The 22,416-nt window shown below is 40.4% G+C and overlaps 1 protein-coding gene across 7 annotated transcripts in view; it reads right to left on the bottom strand.

The window, feature by feature from the left end:
* LOC124078938 (dual specificity tyrosine-phosphorylation-regulated kinase 4) overlaps positions 1–19,154 on the bottom strand; it is a 57,653-nt gene extending 38,499 nt beyond the window's left edge. For 3 of the 7 annotated variants that reach the window (XM_046424036.2, XM_046424038.2, XM_046424039.2), the window contains exons 1-9: positions 16,058–19,153; positions 15,207–15,449; positions 12,443–12,606; positions 9,808–9,944; positions 9,340–9,480; positions 7,195–7,333; positions 4,756–4,837; positions 2,332–2,504; positions 59–438 (exon numbers count right to left, since the gene is read on the bottom strand). In XM_046424036.2, the coding sequence (XP_046279992.1) occupies positions 409–438; positions 2,332–2,504; positions 4,756–4,837; positions 7,195–7,333; positions 9,340–9,480; positions 9,808–9,944; positions 12,443–12,606; positions 15,207–15,276 (936 nt within the window). In that variant the 5' untranslated portion in view covers positions 15,277–15,449; positions 16,058–19,153 and the 3' untranslated portion in view covers positions 59–408. Of the gene's footprint in view, positions 1–58; positions 439–2,331; positions 2,505–4,755; positions 4,838–7,194; positions 7,334–9,339; positions 9,481–9,807; positions 9,945–12,442; positions 12,607–15,206; positions 15,450–16,057 lie in introns of all 7 variants that reach the window. The other 4 variants (XM_058572524.1, XM_058572525.1, XM_058572526.1 and 1 more) reach the window with 3 other exon arrangements.
* Positions 19,155–22,416: the final 3,262 nt, after the last annotated feature.

Genomic DNA, 22,416 nt, shown 5'->3' with positions numbered 1-22,416 from the left:
AGACCTGTGACACCTCATTAGACACAATGAGATAAAGAGATTAGACTTGGGGACTTACCAAAGAACTTCTGTCTCCTGGAGGCCATCTGAATGAAGTGGGCTGGCGGCAGACCCAGCACCTTCAACAAGCACAGCATAGTTGGTTCACTCTTGGTGAAGTCACAGATTCAAAGACTGTTAAGAGCTAGGTGGGACTTTGGCCACATTTTGCCTTTTACAGATAAGAACTTGAGGATATTAAGTGATGACATCAAGTCAGTAGCATGGCGGACCCAGAGCTCATGTCTCCAGGGCTGTCTCAGTATCTTAAGATTCACATGCTATTCTAAACATACATCAGCACCAACAAAGGCAAGCCACCTTGATAGCAGCCAGATCTCAATGTCGGTACATGCTGATCACATTGAATTAGGAATGACACACCCCAGCATGGAACACCTGGAAGAGAAGGGAGGGAAAGGAGATACAAATCACCAGAGAAGGCATTTCTTGTAAGATAAATTCCTTCTTGGAAAGAAAAGTGTAGGCCTACTTATTCACTTTTCTCTACTGAACCTTATAGGAGTGTACAGATAAAGAAATTTATGGGTTGCTCTCAGCCCTAGGTTTCTGGCCATAATCCATGCACAATCCTGCCTTCTTGCTCCTCAACCCTACAGATATCAAGGGGAAACTGAGTCAGTCCTGGGGCAGTGGGAAGCTCAAGCCAGATGCCCCATTCACCTTGGTATTAGAAGCAGGAATGGTTCAGGGATATTTCATAAAATCATTACTAACCTTAGAAGTCATCTGGTCTGACCCCTTCATTTTCCAGTCCAGAGTGGGAAATGACTTGCCAAAAAGTCAGAACAAGGGCTAGACCCCAAACTTACTAACTCCCAGGCCAGTGTTGATTCCACCATAGTTACCATTTCTAGATATTTTCATCTAAATTATTTTAATATTTTATTATTAGTTTCAAACAACAAATGAAATCATTTATATTTAATACTTCTCAAAGGCATGTGTCACTGATTAACTTTGAGACAATCTAGAAAACAGAAATTTAGCTTTTGATTTAGAGAGATTCACGGTCAAACTTTTATCAGTTTACTAGGAAAATCCTAAAATTTGAATTTTTCAAATTTTTAGTTATTTTCTCCATTTTGTCTAGTTTAGCTCTACAAGAAAACTTCATTGAAAAAAAAAATGAGATGTGATTAATAATCCTGTGATGAGTCTTAGTAAAGCCTTTTTACTGGGAAATAGTCCTCCCAGGTTAAAAGAGCAAAAGTCATTACTGAACGCTACCTATTTTTTGTCAGATAATTTCCAATTATTTGTTTCAGCTGATAGGTTGATAAAAATAATTTCTGATGATAGATCATTATTCAACTGTTACACAGAATTCAAAAAAAGTCATAGAATGAGACAACATAACTAGAACAGCTTTCCTTCCTGGGTTCACATCTTTGGAATCAATGTATTGTAATGGCCTGGTCCTGAGCCTGTTCATTGTAGCAAGAAGTAATGTTGGGGCTGGGTTTGTGGCTCAGTGGTACAGCACTTGCCTAGCATGTGTGAGGCACTGGGTTCAATTCTCAGCACCACATATAAATAAATAAAATATAGGTCTATCAACAACTAAAAAAAATTTTTTTAAAAGAAGTAGTGTTCACTTACAGGTATAAAAATTAATGGGAAAAAGAGAAAACTCAGCTCCATTTATTCTTCTAAGAGGTATATACAATGTGAAGTAAAATTTCACATTTTATGCCTACTAATTATCTTAATTTATGCACTAGTTCTATTTTAGTGATCTCTTGAGAAAAAAATTCTACACATGGAGCTTATGATAATAAAAATTTGAAGTTATAGTGATTGATATATTTAAAAATAAAGCTATATTAAATTAGAATAAAATTCTATATATGAGGTAGAATTTAAAAAGTTCATTCAAGGAGGAAAAAGAGTTAAAGAAAGGTACAACTGTTAAAGAACTTATTCATGTCCTTTTAAAGGTAGATTTTGGTGGGTATTAGGTCACTCTTTTTTTTTTTTTTAATTCTTTTGGCTATATTTGAAAGATTGCTTTAACAGTTTTATTTTTAAATGTCACAATTTACATTAAGGGGGAAATGGCATCCTTTGAAACTATGTAAATTTATAATAAAAATGTTAGTTCTCAAAAATGTACAAGAAGTATGTAACTTCAAAAACACTTTTAGGGAAACTTTGACCAAAGGAAAAAAAAAATAGTATGCAGGCCACTGCCCTTGATGAGTCTGATGTAGCTCCATGTCAGGACTGAAGCCATCCAAGGACATCAACCAAGCAGGCCTTCCTCCTCACCTCCATGATGCAGGCCAGCTGCTCCACCTCATTCTCCCCGGGGAACAGAGGGTAACCCGTGTACAGCTCTGCCAAGATGCAGCCCAGGCTCCACATATCAATGGCCATATTGTAGGGGTGACCCAGAATCACCTCAGGGGTTTGGTAGAACCGGCTCTGGATATAGGTGTATACTGTTAGGGCAAAAAGAGAAATCTGATGTGGGCAAGCTGGCTTTCTCTCCAGGGCCCCCTCTCCAGGATAGTTTGGCAATTAAAGATGGCAGATAATTTAGAATCCCCCTATCCCCACCTTCTTACCCTATTGAGCTCTGCAAGATGAAAGTAACATCAAAAACAAAACATCATCAAATCCTCACAACAACCTGATGATTGATAAGGAACTCCAAAGTAGGCATTGTTCTGAGCAAGTTAAAGCAGGGTACTTTAAAATACTTTATGTCAGACAAGTTTTTAAAGAAGCAAACCATAACACTAATATAAACTAAGTTTTCAAACTGTCAGGTGAGCTTTGGAAAGATAATTTCTGACAGTATTGTGATTTGGCACTGGGGGAAGCATATCAGAATTGGAAGTGTACAAAATGCAAAATTTAAATTCAATGTCTATTCAATATATTATATATATATGTATAGATATATATATAGTATATATATATATCTATATATATATACTATATATATATCTATACATATATATATATATATATATATATACTATATATATATACATATATATATATAGTATATATATATATATAGATATATATATATTTATTGTATAATGAAGTACTAAAAGAAAAGCTCAACAAAAATCTCAGCAAATAAAGATAGAAAGAAGATTATATCGTAGGGGGCCTACATTTTATAGATAAGGAATCTAAAACCAGGGAAATGGAACATTTTGATTTTTCCTATGTTGTGATTTCCTGGATTGAGAGGGGCTATAATCACTTCTTTAATGTTTAGATTGGTTATAAGAATGTAATAATTCTGTAACTTAAAATAAATGTTTGATTAAAAACAACTTTTATACCATGCCTTTTCCAAAATGAATTTGAGTACTATGCCAAGTTCATATATATAGGGTACTTTAAACCATAAATTTAATGGCACCTGTGTGGTGCTTAGCATGTGCCAGGCACTATCCCAAGTGCTTTATGTAGATGAATTCTTCCAATCCTTACAAAAGCCCTATGAAGCAGGTACAATTTTTGTCTCAATTTTAAAGATAAGAAAACTGAGGTTAAATGAATTGTCAAGGTCATTCAGCTTCCAGTGAACAGAGCTGGGAATTGAAACCAAGAAGTCCAATTCCAGTATCCATACTCCATAGTGCCTCATAGTCAAAGATAAAAGGAAAGTCAGGAGAAATATAAAGGAGGACGTTACTGTCAGAAAGCAAGTATACAGTAATTGCAAACTCAGTTCTGAGCATCCTGGCAGCCCAAGATAAATAGCAACTAATAGGTTAATACAGTTGCCAATATCTAAAAAGAGTAAACATACAAGTTCTTTATGGGGAGCATTGTTTTCTGGATGGAATTCTTATAGGATCCATATGGAAAAATATATTAAGGAGATAGGTCCTCCAAAGTGGTTCTGCAGACTATTTGGGAATACCTATCCGATAGTCCTTTCTGCAGCCTAAGAGGGCTCCCTCTGACACATTCTGACACCAGGAAGGCTGGTCCCACAGTCTTTTTGTGTGTGCGTGCCCTTAATAGAGCCTGTGTATCTTCCCAATCATTCTACCTATTTTATTTTACTTTTTTTTTTTAATCTTTCTGTCTCTTACATTATACATAAGCAACCCAGGACAGGTAATATTTCATGTTTTGGTTTTGGTACCCAAACCAGCAAATGATGAATACCAGGAAATAGACATTTGTTGAATGGTACATGTTTTCTACATCAGTCTTGACAAAAGCCAAGTTAATTGAACTTAAATCAAATCCAATAAAGGTTGATGCAAATGTGCTCCAGGGCTACTTCCTGCATTCTAGTTTGGAAAAAAAGTACAAAGCCTAGAGAATCTAGGACAGTAAATCCCAAACATTAGAATGGCTGTTTTCTAAAGTGCAAACTCCTGTGCACTCTCCAGAAATTTAGTAGGGTGAGGTCCTGGAAACTATAATTTTTCAAAGCCCCAAGGTGTTTCTGATACACATGTAGTTAGTTTTGTGACCCAATGTTTATTGGTAACTTCATGTCCACAGAATATAAGATCTTTAAAGAGCCTCTATGGTATTTGAATCTAATTTCTCATTTTATAGATGAGGAAACTTAGGCTCAGAGAAGTGAAACACCTTGTTCAAAATCATACTAGTAACCCTGGATGGCTGATCCTAGATTGGAACCCAGGTAGTCTTGTGTGTAAACGAAGAGAAATTGCAATGGGAGAACTCAGACAGTGGGGAACCTACCTTTCTGGTGCTCATAACAACTGGACCCAAAGTCAATAACTTTAACTGCGATTTGGCCCTTTTGGTATAGCACTATATTTTCCTAGCACAAAGAGAAAAAAGACAGGTCAAGTTTATAAAAATTAATGTTGTCCAAGGTGCTCCACTTACTTAAATGCTCACCCCTACAGGGCCTAGTTCAAATCTGACCACCTTCAAACTCCTCCTCTGGCATCTTCTCCACATTCCATTGTACTCTCTTGCTCTTATTTCCCATTGATTTGTAGTCTACACCTTCTTTGGATTCATTATTCACTGTTTTGCATGTATCTTTCCCCATATTGATTATGTAACTCCTGAAGATGGTGGGTTTATTAATATCTTCTTCCACACCCAGTTCTGTGCCTCACTTGCCTTACAAATATCACTGAATTGGTTTAATGCCCCTGTAGACCTACCACTATGACAATAAAGAACATAAATAAACAAATAAATAAATAAGTAACTAAATAAGTTAGATTGGGGTTTGTGTGTCTCACACTGACTTTGCGGAACCCATGAAATGACAAGGTCGAACTTCTGGGCTATCCTTTCAGCACTGGCTGAGGTTGGAAGATTAAAGTCCTACTTGTGCCTCAAGGATCTCACGTCAAATGAATGGATCATGTGATTGCGTGCTGAGTACATAACATGGCACATATGACATAGCAGGCCTCTTCTGAAGCCTCTGGTACCAAAACTAAAAATCCAAATTTGCTCCACGGTATCTTTTCTAAAGAATGTTTGTGTTGATGCAAGGAGGATAATTAGCAGAAATCTTAAAAGAATTTCTAGTAAGTCTCTAGCCCAATGGAAAGAAGACCCCTTCACTAGATGGGGCTGGCCCTTTGTTATGATAAAAGCCCAAAGTTTGCTGTGTGGAAGGCTTAGTCATCAGCCTATGGCACTGTGGAGAGGTGGTAGGTCCTTTAGGAGCTGGGACTAATTGGAGGAAGTTAGGTCACTGAGGTTGTGCCTTTGAAGGGGATATTGGGACCCTGTCTCTTTCTTTGGTTCCCAGCCGCATGAGGTAACAGCTTTGCTCTGCCATGAACTCCTAATGCCAGGTTCTGCCTCATCACATGGTTGAAGCCATTCAACCATGGAGTGAAACCTCTGAAAACTGTGATCCAAAACAAATCTTTCCTCTTTGTAAGTAGTTTATCTCAGGTATTTTATCACAGGGACCAAAAGCTGACTACCATACCCTCTCATCTCCCATCTTTTTGGTAGAAAGAATTCCAGGGAAGGGACAAATGCAATGAGCTATCATAGCTCATCCATACTAACCATGAAGTCCATAAGAATAATTCCCTGATTCTTTACTCACAAAATACCCTGCTGGTTGTGTGTATGTTTTCCAAAGGGATGCACCTATTTGGTCTACTTGATATACTTTGCCAAGGAAATCTGTTACTTTATATTTTAGCCATTAAGTGTCTTACAGATTTCCTTGGTGAAAGTCACTTCCCTAAGCCCAAGAACCATGGGCATTGTGAATTTTTGGAACCGCAAAGCTAAAGGTTAGGAATTTGGAAATGGAGAACAAAGCAATGTCCTCCCATATCTTTACAATATTAAGTTACAAAAAATATCCTCAATTTTATTTATGAGTAACAGTTTAAAAAAATTAAATCATGTTTGGGGGTGCAGAGAAGGGAGTAAGGAACTTAAGGGATATTCACCTTGTGAAGGTCAGATTACTTTTGGAACGAGCGTTCCTCACATGTTGTCCTTAGCTACCTCTATAGTATTACTTCTTCATATTGGCAATCATTGGCTCATTTAACAAGCATTTATTTATTGCTTTCCATTATTCTCACAGGCACCATATTAGGTCCTGGGGACATAACAGTCTGACCTTGGGAGAGCTTGCAGTCCAGTGGGAGACACAGAATGAGCTAAGAATACAATACTAGCATGACAAGTAAGAAGGGCACAGCCACTGAAGGAGAGGAAGTGGTCTGAGGTGGGCCATACCTGAGGAGCAACACAGAGTACAGTGGATCTAGTAAGGACTTAGCAGAGCAGAGTAGTAGAATGATCCATCTACGTGAATGGCACAAGCCTCTGCAGAACAGATAAGGGAAAACTCTAGAATCCAGCAAGAATTCTTAAGAACTATAAGCGACTAATGATTGAAAGGGCAAAAGTGGGTAAACCCAGACCCCCACAACTACTTGTGGAACATCTTGATGCTCAAGACAGCCACCACCCACCCCTACCACTTCTGCAGGAAACCCCTCTGGTTCTTAGCTGCCTCAAGTACACTACACCTCTCTTAGTCCTGCTTCACTGCATCTCACTTAGCCTATAAGCAGGAAATTTAGGGCTGCCACTCTGGAAGCCCTGGCCATGCTGGCTGCCCTAACTGCCACTAAAGAGAACCTGCTCTCCTGGCAGGACAGAGGTTATACTCACAGGCTTGAGATCACAGTGGATGATTTTCTCTACGTAAAGCATTTGCAAGCACTTCAATACAGAGAGCATGAAGTGCCGAACTACCGATAGACTGAAACCTTGAAAGCTATTACTCTTCATCAACTCATATAAGTTGATTCTGGGAAAGACAGAAAAAGTGATGAGTATAAAAAGCATCCAAGTTTGAACCTTCAAGTAATCCTGTGTTATCTGGATTCCCTTCTAGAAGCAAGTAAATCTCAAATCAGTAGGCAAGGTTTTTCTTTCTGATAAACTGAGCCTTCTCAGTGACTCAGGGTAGACCCAGATTGGCACTCAAACATGCTGGATTCTCCAATGCACCCTGATTTCTTACATGACAAAGCCACTTAAGTACTTCATTTACATGTGTGGGTTCAGAGATTGGATCAAATTTCTATAATAGTCATAGTTCTCAGGCCCTTGGAAGGGCCCCGGAAGCCCACTAGTCACTCAACCAAGTCATTCCTACCCTGACCTAACAAGATTATCTAAATATTGTAGGTAAAGGAGAAAGAGAGTGTGCTGACAAGAGCTAAGGTAAATGAGGGACTCCTACTCCATTAAAGACAAGTGTGGCTGCTTGGTCCCATCTAACTGTGGCTTTGCTATAATGAAGGCTGGCTCTTGCCAGATAATCCTCAGTTCTCTAGAGAGGTAGAATCCTGAAATATTATATAAAAGCATATTCAATTATATGAAATCTGCTAACTTACAAGTCTTGGAAACTAATGCTAAGCATTTTAAAAAGAAAAACTTGTTTGTAAATTGCCAGTTTGTGATCTCTCTGCAAACTGTGAGACAAAGATAGGAAGGAAAGAAAAGGACCTAGAAATGACTCTGCAGGCTCTTCCTGATCTTCCATTTCTAAGATTATCTAGCCTTGGTGGTATTTAGAAAGCCATATTTTTTGTACCAGGAATTGAACCCAGGGACACTTAACCACTGAGCCACATCCCCAACACTTTTTTATATTTTATTTAGAGATAGGGTCTCAATAAGTTGCTTAGGGCCTTGCTAATGGCTGAGGCTGGCTTTGAACTTGCAATCCTCCTTTCTCAGTCTCTTGAGCTGCTGGGATTACAGGTGTGCACCATTGTGCCTGGCAAGCCATTCATTCTTGAGAGGTACACCATCCTGACCTGGGCACCTCCACCTTACTAGGCTTAGGATTCTCCTTCTACACACTGGCCTCTCTTGACCTCACAGAGCCCTTTTAAAGTACAATGATGTCCTAACTGGGCATTGTGATTAATGGGCAAGAAAGGCAGCCTGGACTGTCTGTTTTGCTCCACAGAAGACGATGCCCTGTTGCATATGGTAGGATAGAACACATTTTGTAATTATCAGAGATGGTGAGGGGAGTGCCCATGCTCCCTCTCAAATATAGCCTGTTCCTAGAACCTCACTATCAGTGATGGTGTCGTGGGAGCACCAAGTACTAACTCAGGGAATCCAGAAACATATGTCTTCTAAGGGTTCACCCTGATTTTTCTCCTTTGCTAAATGTCTTCTGGGCTTGTTTAAATTGCAGCATATTGACTTCTCAGAGAAGAATAATCAAATTAGCATGCATTTTCCCATTTAGAATGCTTTTTCAGTTCCAATATTCACCCAAATGATTTCAATCTATTTAAATCAAGACTCTGCTCTCTTACCCAAAATATCTGCCCTTCTCCTTCTTTACTCAGAATTAAAGTCCTTTTCCCACTCTGATCATCCAGCTTCCTGTTCTTTTAGGTTTCAGCCTCTATACCATAGAGATGGGAAGCCAGTGTGTGGGGAACATGATAGCAAAGAAAGTCCTTTTAAACATGTTTCAAGTTAGCTCTTGAGGGCAGAGGCCTTGTTTTGGACTTTCCACCTACTCAGTACTTAGTCCTCAGCACCAGGGAAGCACAACATGAGTATGCTGGCAGATAACAGGTTTACTGAGGAATGGGGTGAGATCTCCGTTTTGGGTCCCGTTCTCCCCACTCCTGGACCTGCTAGATAACTGTGCGACTGCTATGTCTACACTAGTCACTAGATATTCACGCCCAGAAAAATCTAGTTTTATGACTTCAAAGTTTTTCTTCAAGTTCCCTTAAGCAACTTTTCAAAAGAAAATGAATCAAAAAGACTGACCCCAAAAGTTCAAAGGTGATGCAGAGGTGATTCCGGAAGTAGAAAAAGTCCTTCATGTGTACCACATTGTACTTGTTGTCTTTATCCTTCCTTCTGAGGACTTCCAGGATCCTCAGCTCCACCAGGGCCTGGTAGTGAAATCTGAGGTGATTGGGGAGTGGCAGGGAGGGTGGGGAATGAGGACAGAAAACACAGGTATCATGTCATAGCGCAGCAATTAGCCCGTTTTCTCAGACCCTACCACAACCCCAACAGAAATGTCTAACACCGCAGAAAGCACTAATAACTCCACACTCTTACTTCCGCTTTGCCCCTTCATGGACTCAGACATGAAGAGAGAGAAATAGGAAAGGGAGAATAAAGAGAAATATAAGAGGAAGAGGCAGAGGCAGAAAGGTTTAGAGTCCTGAAGCAGCTAGAAGCCAGGCAATCCATCTTCTATGGCCTATGTCATCCATGGAGCCACACCTCTTTTTGTTCCTGATGATTTTCAGGGCCATCAACTCATTGTTTTTGTGATCCAAGCACTTGGCCACCTGTCCAAAGGACCCTTTTCCAATCATCTCCAGAACCTCGTAGCGGTAGGCAATGTGGTCATGCAGGACCTGCAGAAGCCAGGCCAGAGGTGAGGAAAAGAGCCAGACCCTAGGGCCCTTGGATCCCCATCCCTAGGTCATGGGTCACTCCTTGGAGGGGAGTGGTTCTGAACTCCCACCCTTCTTTCTGTTACTGTAGTGATTAGGTGATCTCCTGGATCCAAGACCACCCATGTGGTGCCAGGGGCAGTTAGTTCCACAGGCTCCATCCATGTCAAGCAGTGAAAAGAACATTAGTTAGTCTTTGGAAATGTTGGGTGCTAGTCCCAGCCCTTTGGTTTCCTGCATGTCTTTCTTGGGACCTAAAAAGTAAGGGGGGCTGGATAAAACTGAAAGTCCTTTCTATTTTGGACATTTCATGACTCTTCAAGTTCAACATCAGCTCCCTTTTAGGGGAGTTCTATCTCTGACCCTTGATGTGCCTCTATCAATCAGAGAAGGCTTTATGCCTGTTCTGTTCCTTCCTGACCAGATTTGTTCCTCTCTTATACTTATTCATATTTAGTCCCCTTCTGAAGTTAATACAGACTTCTTGGTGAGAGTAATATTTTCTAAGAGCCAGAATCACCCATGACTATCCTTGTGCAAGAAACCAGGTGTTTAGTTAAAACCACAGGAAATTTTCCATTAAAGACTTGAGCTAGATGGCTTCAAATAAGTCACTTATGTACTCTGAGCTAGAGTGACGGCATCTGTGAAGATGAAGATGAGAATCTGGATAAGATGATTTCTAAGGTCATCAGGCTCTTGATCTCAGCTTTCTACAATTACACATGAATTTGAAAGAGGTGAGGGATGAGCGTGTACAAGTTTTCAGGTTGGTTTGTGACTGTGTGTTTGAGGATAAAGGATTATTCACAAAGAAGAATCAACACCATAAATTTGAGCATGTAAAACATTTTACTGATACATCAGAGAGGGTTAGTCTAGACTAAAAGATCTTTCATGAAAATGGGACAGAATCTGCACAAATTTGGCATATATTTTTCAAGAATTTACATTTATCTTCTTCATGTCATCAGTTTGGTTGCCTCATAATTATTGGCTTACATGTCAACTTGGACTTTGGTTGTGCTTACTTGACTCATGATAGTTCCCTTTGTATTTTCAGAGTCTAATAGATTCCAAGCTTATGACAGGTGCTCAGTAAATAATTTTACAATTAACATTTGTTGTGAGAATGTAGCTATCATTTGTTTAGGAATTATATATTTGTGTATATGCTGGAATAAAATAGGAATAAAAATTGGAGCTTACAGAGAATGCACATTATCCCTCTCTCCCCATGCAAATCATACTTCTCTAAGATTTGGGACTAAAGAACTGAGTTCCAGTGAATTCCCATAAAGGTAGTATTGACACCCCAGCTAATTTCTTAGAGACTCTAGACTCAGGTAGGGCAAAGCAAAGGAAGGAGCAAGGAGTGAGGGGTTGTGGACATGTGGTTGAATTGGAGAAAATGTTTATATTGAAGATTCTTAACCAAGGACCCATTAATGCCCCAAAGCATTGCACATACACAGCTTAATGTTTCTGGGATGAAGATACTCAAAGGGATCCTTGACCTAAAATTGTTAAAAACCAGGGTTCTAGATGAAGAGTGAGTGATAAAATCACATCCTTGCTTCTTAGAAGTGTTACCTAAGGACCTGTGGTATAGGCTTCACCAAGATGCTTTTCAGAAATGCAAAATCTCAGATCCCACCCCAGACCTGCTAAACACAAATCTGCACCTGAACAGAAACCCAAAGTGATTTGTGTGCACAGTCAAACTTGAGAAACATGATGTTAAGAAAATTTATCTCTTCTATGAAGCCCTCAAAGATTCATATCCTAAAACCAAATTGTGATGGAATTTCCAGAAGTAGGAAAGTGCAGACAGCTCACAGCCTGGTGGACTAAGTGTCACTCATGCAGGCATCCTCAGAAGAGGGGGTCACTGTCCAGAATTCATCCTCAGGTGAGAAAGAGGCATTACCCTGGGATCCCCAGGGGTACAGTCAGAAAAAGAGGAGTCTCTGCAATCAATTTTTGAAAAATGGAATGAAGTAAAGCACTGTGCACGAGGGACACTACAGTGACAAAAACTATTCTTATCTGTGGAGGGAATGACATCTGCTATAAAACACAAAAGGAGCCATGAATAGGCTTGTGTGGAGGAGACAAAAAGGGAGATTGAGGGGCAAGTGCATCTTACTCCAGTCTGATCTTTTCCAAGGGGTCCAGGACAGTGCAAGAGAATAGCCTGTGAGAGTTCACTCAGGATGCAAACTTGTTATCCCAAATACCCTTGAAGAAAATCACCATTCTGTTAGAAGATTTTGCATACTAAATTTCATGTTTAAACAAGGTGTTTATTTGGTTTAGCACTCATTAGCATCTGTTGGAATGTCTAGTTCCTGTCATCTCAACACAAAACATTATAAAATATCCCCTTTTGCTTTCCTTTCCATACTCTCTGTTGCACCCAAGCCACCTGAGGTCACCATGACCTCCTCCCTCATCACCTTCAGATAGGAGCCATGTTCATCATCAAAACTTGTCTTGCTGAATTTCTCTGGAGCCACATTGAGTTTCTCAGCATCAAGCCCCAGGGACCATAGCTCTGTGTAGCCCAGGATTTCACTTTGCTCATAAGGAGACAGCTTACTCTTAAAATTCTTTAGGGCTTCTAAGTGAAAAAACAGGATAATTGTTAGTTAAGTTGAGGCAACAAGGGTATTACCGAAAGTGCAGATGATGTGATGTCTTTTCTAGTTCATGAGCCTTTTCCTCAAATAGGTGGTTTCTTAAAGATAATGCATGGAGAATATTCCCACGAGGAAATATAACAAGGATAAATGCCAAGGGTTTGGAACTATTTTAAAAAATTCAATATGACAACACAAACGTAAGGGAAAAGAGAATTTAGTGCCCCAAGAGCTATGGGTTGCTGCAAAATATGAATTATTATTATTATCATTATTATTATAAATATTTAAAATAATAAGTCCAGAAGTAAAGCCTATAACAATAGTGTACCATTAAGGTGATATTTGTCCAAGTTCATGTGGAATCAGGTCAGACAAATAGTTTATTTTGAGAAGGTTTGAAAACTACAAGTTTTCTGGACCAGGCAGGTGACATAAAAGCAACTTTAAAAGTCCAGTGGTATAGTCCAAGGAGAAGGATACCTGGGTCAAACTAACAGTGGTTCTAGTCCCAGATTTCCAAGGAATCTCCATACTGCTTTCTAAATTGGCTGTACCAATTTGCAGTCCCACCAGTAATGTATGAGTGTACCTTTTTTAAAAAACAGCATACTATAGGAACACAGCCACATCCATGTTTATAGCAGCACAATTCACAATAGCTAAACTGTGGAGTCAACCTAGATGCTCTTCAGTGGATGAATGGATAAAAAAAATGTGGCATATATACACAATGGAATTTTACTCAGCAATAAAAGAGAATAAAATCATGGCATTTACAGGTAAATGGATGGCATTGGAGAAGATAATGCTAAGTGAAGTTAGCCAATCCCCAAAAAACAAATGCTGAATGTTTTCTCTGATATAAGGAGGCAGAGTCATAGTGGGGTAAGGAGGGGGAGCATGGGAGGATTAGATGAATTCTAGATAGGGGAGAGGGGTGGGAGGGAAAGGGAGAGGGCAGGGGATTAGCAAGGTGGTGGAACATGATGGACATCATTATCCAAAGTACATGTATGAAGACTCAAATTGGGTGTTAATATACTTTATATATAAACAGATATGAAAAACTGTGGTATATAAGAATTGTAATGCAAAAAAGTACATGTATAAAAGCATGAATTGGCATGAACATACTCTATATACAAAGATATGAAACATTGTGCTCTATATGTAATGCACTTCTCTATCGTGTATTTAAAAAAAACAAAATCAATAAAACTAAAAAAAAAAAAAAGAAAAAAGAAAAAAAGTCCTGTGGTTACTCCCAATCCGGCCTGCAGGGGAGCCAGCTAATACTTCAAACCATAGAGGAAATGCTTGTTAGTGCCTCTCTAATCTACATGAGACAGATCACATGAGCGTTTGTGTTAGGGCAAGGGGGGCCAGGTGGGGAGTGAGATTCACACTTGAATAAAATGAAGAGTACTCAGAGACAGGAAGCCAGGATCAGGGTAGCAGGCACCATGTTATTTGACAAACTGCTGAAAAGTTGAACTGTGAGGAGAAAGAAAGAAAAAAAGACATAGAGCACAAGGCCACTGTCTTCATATACCCGAAGAGCAGTCATGTCAAAGCTAAATAAGGCATGTTCCTTGCCCAAAGGACAGAATCAGGACCCAAGATAGAAGGAGGCAGATACCATCTCTGTAAAGGCAGAATGAACTCAGAACTGAAATCATCTCCTGGCAGGAGGGTCACTCCTGAGATCATTTAAAAAGGACAACAATTTCAACTTCAGCACTGTGGCAGAAAAGCTGTGAGCAGTGGACAGTGTTGGCATATGGTAAGTGCTAAGTGGACTTTGGTTCTCTTCCTTTGAATCCTAAGAGGTCATGAAATCTCTGAACTTCGTGAGGAGTGTAGCTCCTGCCAGAAGACTGTGTGTGATCTTTCAGACCTCACAATAGACAATTACCCAGGCTTAATCTGGCAGGCTCCACAGAGGCAGCTGTCTTCCCACACCAGACTTGGTCCACAGCCTGAGCTTGTAGTCTCTGACCAGAGCTGCAGCTGAGGACCAAATTCTCCTGGCAGGCGACTGATTCTCTAAGGCATCTGAGCCTGTCTAACCCAGAAGGCCCCACTCAGAGCCCTCTATTGGAGACCCAGCTGAGGCCTGCCTCAAGCACCTCTGCCAAGACCCCCTTGTCAAGAGAAAGGCAGAATTTTCAGGACACTTTACTTTCAGTATTCTGGACTTGTCCACTCCTAGCTCCTCCCCACTCACTTTCCTCTGTTCCTAAGTCCATAAAATGACAGAAGTCTTTCGTTGGGGCTCCCCAGGCAGTGAGACAGTGCCCTCTGTCTGCACTAATGCATCTGACGCTTACCTTGAATAGTTCCAAGGTAGGTAATAGAACAATGTGATGCTGGTACTTCCTCTTACCCAACCTCTTGTTTATACTGTTTCAGTAAGAGGGTAAAGGCTTAACTTCTTTCATTTTGATTTGTAGCCTTAGTTGACTACTCCAACATATGGCCACTAAGCCCTCTCCAGGTCAGCTCAGCTCTTAACACTGACCCCCCCCCCCCCCAACCACCGCCTATGCTGCCACTGCCCACCCCACCAGTGTCATACCTGCTGCCGTCAGAGGCACCTTGTGCTTCTTTGGTGGTTTCTCTTCTACCTTGTGTTCATGAGTCTTCATGCTAGGGTGGAAAGGTGCTTCTAAAGCCTTGTACTCAGAAGCTTACGACTGTGCGTTTGAATTTCTTGTCCAAGGAAAGAAATTGGTAATAAAGAACTACTTCAACTTCTTCTGGGGGACATAAACTATTTATATGCCCCCAAACACTCACATCCAGACAGGATTTGTCCTACCTTTCCAGGGAGAAAACAGTAGTTAAGAGACAGTAGGTTTTCTCCACCTTTCTCCCAAAGGAAGTATCTAATTCTCATCTCATGCCCCAAAAGACATGCACATTAGAGCATACAGTTGACAACCCCAGGGGTGTGTCACTGTAGAAAGAGATGAGAACAGTTTTTATCATTGCTATTGAGGAGGCCAGCTCCTAACTAGATAAAGTAACTTGCTTAAGGACATGTAAACTTGAATTTATATAACAACACCTCTTACGACTTTCCTACATAGTATCTTATTGGGTCCCTATAAAAAAATGGTAGATGACATGGAAGGAAAACAACATTTTGTTTTCTTCTATCATTTATACACCACAACTTCATTTTTCCTTTCCTCAATGAATCACCCCTGACGACTCCCTAAAGGCCCACTTTGTAGGTAAGAAAAAGTAAAACGCATATTTACCCAAGTTCATATTCAGTACAAAGAGTGAGAAAAGGACTTGAACCCAACTCTTTAGCTGCTACTCCTTTCCCCCACCTTCCTGGACTTTTCTAGATGTGGTTCTGAACTGAAGCTAGGTCTTTCACCTGTCTGCTCAGGAGCATGTCCACTGCCCTGTACTCACCCGGGACAGCACACCAGGCTTCAGCAGAATTTTGTTGCTGATGTGTGGGAGGTTGATCACATTCTTCTTCTCCTTGGTATCCATAAAAGGGAGTGAAGTAATATTGGTGTTTGTACCCTATAGAAGGAGAAATTGGATAGGTATAGAAACCTCAGATAAGAAAATTCTCCAGAGGTCATTTCTTCTAGACTCCTCCCCACAACAAGGATGAGCCTAAACCCAGATTCTTGGAGGGAAAAAAAAAAAGATTCCAGGGAGCAGAGTAATCTAGCACACAGGATCTGGGGTTGACTCCCCATTCCACTACTCACTAGCTGTAGACACTGAATGGGTCACATTGATTCTTTCTCTCAGCCTTAATTATTTCATCACTCTCAAAAATGGGACCTACCTCATAGCTTTTGTGAAACTATGTAGAGTATTCCATAAGTGATAGCCATTATTATTCTCATTCCAATATTTTACCTTCCAAACATGGGGAAGGCCTTTTTGCTATACAATGCAAATCTTTCTTGATGCAACAAAACCTCCCATTTCCTCTATGGCTACTTTATAGACTTGACCTTCTCACTTGGGTCACTGCCCTCCTACATTGATTGATTAACTGATTGGGAAAGAGATAATCTAACTATCAACAAATAGCCATGTTTAAAACTGTGTGGAGAGAAGCATGGTGATATGGATAAAGGGCTCTCATTGTCATGCTGAGTTGGCCAAAAGTGCCTGTAAAAAGCTATTTCTTCCATCCACTGCCCGCGTCCTTTCCTAAAGTCACTAACCAACACTTCCTATCTTATGCAAATGTCGGGTCATTTTGAGGTTCTTGATCTTGGAGGGTGGCTTCTGGACTTGAGCCAAAGGCTTATTTTCAACCTGAGTCAAGTAGAAGAAAAGTGTAATAAGGTCCCAAGCCACCTGGACCTTTATTTCATTTCCTTACAATAAGCAAGGTATACTTGAAGCCAGCTTTCCTGATCCCAAGCTAGGAAGAGTTCAAAGAAGCTCAAAGAAGTACTCAATGCATGAAATGAATTACTACCCACAAATAATCTTTCCAGAAGTGCTAATGATGGATCCACTTGTCTTATGATTTTCACACCTTAAAAAATCAATATATGCTTTCTTCCAACACAGTCTTAACCAGCATCCTTGTAGATGGTAAGGAATAGAAGTAGAGCTAATGTTATCTTGCTCTTTAGGAAAGAAAATGCTCTTAGTCTTGCCCAGAACTCAAAATGCCCAAAGATGCCTTAGTGGAACCTGCCAGGACACAGGTGCCCAGCCTGAATACCAGTGCTCTCATCAGAAAGGCTTCACATCTAGAAAGGGGTAGAGAGGAAAAGGCCACAATCTTAGAACAATTTTTTCCAAGGTAGTAAGCACACCACAGGGGTAGGTGACATAATTCTGTGCAGGATGCAGATAGACAATCACCTAATGGCTATGCATTTATTTTGCTATCCATTTGAAAAACTATAAGAAGCACTTTAAGCATGTGATTTTTGCAGTTGTTATTACTTAGGATGAAATCAAAATTCAAGTAAAAAAATAAAAGGGAGCATGAGATATGGCAAAAATTATGAAGGCAGCACTGAAATAACTAAAGTTTAGCAAACAGCCTTCAGTTTGAACACAAGTTCTGTTCTTTGAAACAAAACTTAGAATTCTCTTTCTTCCAGACCTTCCCTAGAGACCTGAAGGAAGCACATCTAAAGCTGAGATACAGGGGGCCAGACCCTTTTAAATTGGCAACTGAGGTACAACATTTATTGTCCTTTAGCACAGCTGAGTCCTCCACAGAGCGGTACTGATGGGGGCATTTAGAATATTCGGTCTTGACCTCCTGGAATATGAAGGTAATCTGAGGGAGAGAAGATTTCACAGAGCACGGGCCATGGTCTCAGACCACGTTGGTTTATTTGCTAATGTGCACCACATGCAGATGTGGTTATCTATGAATAGACTGTGATGATATCTGAGGAAATATTGCAATTGTGAATCCAACTTCTCATTAAGTAGGTTTACGAATATTAAAACTCGGAGGTATCAGCAGTAACAACAAGCTGGCATTGAGGATGCAATGGAGAGACCAACAGGTGAATGGAAAGTACATCAACAAAATACAGCCCAGACTAAATATCAGACAAAGGACATCAGTGAGTGTCAAGTGTCGATAAAAAAAAAAAAAAAAAAAAAAAGGAAGATACCACCATAAATGCAATGAGCCCAGGAGGAGGGGAAAGGGACTTCTGGAATGCACGGGGCTTGGTCTGGACTGAGAGGATGGGAAGACGACATGCTCATTAGGAGAAGCAACAGTATCCAGGCATGCTCCAGGGGTCTCCACTGCTCAGAAAGGATAAGCTGGAGCACAGGGTTGGCTGTGGGTTGCAGAAGCATTGAAAGCTAGGCTAAGAAACTTGGTCTTATCCTATGGGAAAATGTGAACCACTGAAGGTTTGTACGGTATGTGCAAAGCAAAGCCATCCTTCAGAAAGATTCCTTCAGCAGCTGTGTGGCATGACAATACTCAAGGGCATGAACTTGGAAGTCACACTCTTTCATTTTGAATCCAGTTCCACTATTCATTAATTATCTGAATTTGGACGAGTCATTAACTTCTCCTCCTATTACTCGAGGATATTATTATTAACAAGCTCATAAGGTTGTTGTGAGGAAGAATGACTTTAATGTGTGCACAACACTTCAACTAGTGCCTTGAATGTGAATGAGTGATAGAGTTCAATTTTCCTCATTTGCAAAATGCAGAAAGTGATCTGTGCTCATTTCCCATGAAATTGATGGAGGATGAACAAGATGGCTAAAGGAGCTATGATGCTTAACTTGACAAAAGAATAAAACAAAATAGAAATTCTCATAGATTAACATTATGGTAACTGTCATATACATATATTGGAAATGAACAATTAAGAAGTAGACAGCAGCTGGGCGGGGTGGCAAATGCCTGTAATCCCAGGAGCTCAGGAGGCTGAGGCAGGAGAATCTCGAGTTCAAAACCAGCCTCAGCAATATCAAGGCACCAAGCAACTCAGTGAGACCCTGTCTCTAAATAAAATATAGAACAGAGCTGGGGATATGGCTCAGTGGCTGAGTGCCCCTGAGTTCAATCCCTGGTGCCCATCCCCCCAAAAAGTTGAAGGCAGATGGTAGAAACCAGGTTTCTCTTTGTTGGAATGGAAATTTATGGATCAGAAAAGTCCCATCATGTTATAAGGGACTATAATTGTAGATATAGCTCATGTTTAAGTTAATATAGATACAGATGGCTACGTGTAGAAATATTTATGTATATGTGTGCACGTGTGTGCACATGTCCAGGTGGCTTGGGATAAAGCCCTGTCAAGAAAAGTTTAAGAAAATGTCAGAGCCAAGAGGAGACTAAAGAGACATGTCAACTAAAAGTAATATGGGATCCTGGAACAGACAAAGGACATTAGGTAGAAATTAAGGAAACCTGCAAGAAGTATAGAGTTTGGTTAATTATGACATATCAATATTGGTTCATTATTTATAACAAATGCACTATGAGATATAAATAATAAAGAAAACTGGGTAGATGGTGGGGAGTAGTGTGTGGAAACTTTTATATCTCTCTTTTTTTTTTGGTAAATCTAAGACTATTCTAAAAATTAGTCTTTTATTAAAACAAAACTCCTATAGGAAGGGCAATGTCAGAAGGGCTGCCACTTATGATATAGTACAAATTTCTTCTACGTGGTTCAAAGGACAGAATCAGGTCAAAGTGTGGGAATTATAGGGAAGTAAATGGAAATTTATGGATCAGAAAAGTCAAATCAATATTACCATCATGTTATAATGAACTATAATTGGAGAAATGTCTGGTTCAATAAAATGAAGAATTTTATAAAATTTAGAGTTGCACATAAAAGGTAGGAATCTCTCTGAAGCATTGACTTTCCCATCAGGTGGAATCCACCTGATGATCATCTGCAAAATGTGTATGGAATGGGAGTCTGGGCAAGATGTAATCTACAAAGTCCTATCAGTTTGTAAGATTTATTCAAGTGACTTCCGGATGTGTGTCTTAAGAGCTTTCTTCCGTTTGGATTTTCAGTGTCCTCCAAAGGCCCATGTGTTGAAGGTTTAGTCTCTAGCCTAAGGTACTCCTGGGAGTTGGAACCTTTCAGAACCTGGCCTCCTTCTGTTTCTCTCTTTAATGTTCCAGCTGCCATGAGACGAGAAGCTTTGTTCTAACACATGCTCCCCACTATGATGTTCTGCCTTGCCACAGGCCCAAAGCAAGAGGGACAAGCTACCATGGACTGAAATCCTCTAAAATTCTGAGGCCAAAATCAATCTTTTCCTCCTCATATGATTATCTCAGTTGTTTTGTCATAATAGCAGAAAGCTTGCCAACACAAACTTTATCTTTCCTCTCATAGAACCAAAGCTGCAATCTATTGAACAGAGCCGTGCTTCCCAACCTTTGTCACATCATGACACATACAGAAAAAAATTTAATACTTGTACAGCAACAAGGGTCAAGACAGGAGGCAACTCACAGCCAGGGGTTCCAGCTGCCCCAGGTCTAACCAAGCCACCCCCCAGGATGGGTGGCTTCTACATCTCTGCACCCCATCTCCCATACTCAGATAACAATATGTTGTTGTGCAAGATTATGAGCTTGGTGACTCTGTTTCCTGCAGTTTCTCCAAGAGGCACACAGTGTCCCATCACAACACTACATTCTACCATGGCAGGAAGAAGAGGGTGTGATCTCCCATATTCATAGTAAAATGCCACCTTTCTTTCAGACAGTGAATTTTGGTGTCATTGTCCTTTGGCCCTGCACTGATTTCTAAGTCAATGCAACAGGAGTCTCTTTAATAGTCTCTGTATCTACATTTGAACTCTCCTGTGTAAAAAAGACTTTATTCACAGGGGCACATGGCAAAGTTGGGGCTTCCAGTGCAGCCCATGAACTGTGGCTGGATTCTGGGAAATAAGAAAGGGCACTAGGGAGCTGATAGAGCCTTTTCCACTTCTCTGTGTGCATCTCTGTTCTTAGAAGTTTCCAAAACAGCCAGAAGTCAACTGTAAAGCTCCTGATTTCCCAAACCTTTTATATAAATATGCACTGCTTTTATAATTTAAAAATCCTATTATTTAAAGACAAAAGGGCCAAATATGGTGGCGCAGGACTCTGGGAGGCTGAGGCAGGAGGATCCCAAGTTCAAGGCCAACCCCAGCAATACAGCAAACCCTGTTTCAAAATAAAAGATTTTAAAAAAAAATGTCGGGGTCATGTGGCTCAGTGATAAAATTCCTCTGAGTTCAATACCCAGTACCGAAAAATAAAAATAAAAACAAAAGGTATTACAACAGGTAATTATCAAAGGTTCAAATCAATGATGGGGCAGGAGGTACTCTGGGCAACTGAGAGCCTAGATAGAGTGGATTAGATTATAGAAGAGGACAGTGAGGAACCTGGGCAGGAGAACCTGGGAGGATAGAACAGGAGATGCTGGCTGAGGTTGTTAAGATTCTCCCCACTAGAGGCCCTCATTTAAATTTGAGGCCTCCTCTGTTGTCTCTATCTGTGCTTCCCATAGCCAGGTCATGGACCCACAGGGACTGGACACCACACGAAAATGCAAGTAATTGGCTGATCCGAGCCTGGAGTTTCTTGTCCTGACCCAGGGCCCCTCCTCGCCTCTCTCCTGTCTGTCTTCTGAGCTAGCTGGCTAGTTCTCACTAGGCCAGGCACTTAGGTTCTCACACTTACTTTGTTTTCTCAGACAAAACCTTAAACCGTGGCAGGTGGCAGATTCTATCTGCTGCTTTATAAAAGCCAGCTCACCTTTCTCAAACAGAAGCTGCGTTCAATTTAAAAGCTAATTAGGAGAAAGGTGGGAAATTGAAACCAGCTTCTCCCCCCACCCCTCACCTGTCATTTATGTAAAATAGCTGCAAAGTTGCCAAACTGATCTAGTTACCAGCTCCTGTGATCAAGAGTCCTTCTTCCTACCTCAAGGATTTTTCCAGCAAACACCTCCCTTCTATCTCTCTGAGCCAGAAGGATGCATGGAATCGCAGGGTTAGGATGGACCTTGGGGATGCATTCATTCTCAACATACTCACTGAGCTCGCCCATGTGCCAGTCAGTCACTAGGTTAAGCACAGAAATTACATGGACCTGACTCCCTAGTGGTGGAGACCAGAGGCTCCCCAAGTGAGTTCTATGCAGCCAGATTTGGGAAGCACATTCTAATGGAATCCCCTTTGTTTTCCGTTATGCCATTGATGTTTATGTAGCCTTTCTAATTATTTTTTAATTTTTTAAATTTATATATGACAGTAGAATGCATTACAATTCT

Source organism: Marmota monax, unplaced genomic scaffold, assembly GCF_021218885.2.
Source record: "Marmota monax isolate L192 unplaced genomic scaffold, Marmota_monax_Labrador192_F-V1.1 WCK01_AAM20220418_F8-fsc01149, whole genome shotgun sequence".
NCBI lineage: Eukaryota > Metazoa > Chordata > Mammalia > Rodentia > Sciuridae > Marmota > Marmota monax.
The sequence above is the reverse complement of the archived record's forward strand: the minus strand, read 5'-3'. Positions and strand labels throughout refer to the sequence as shown.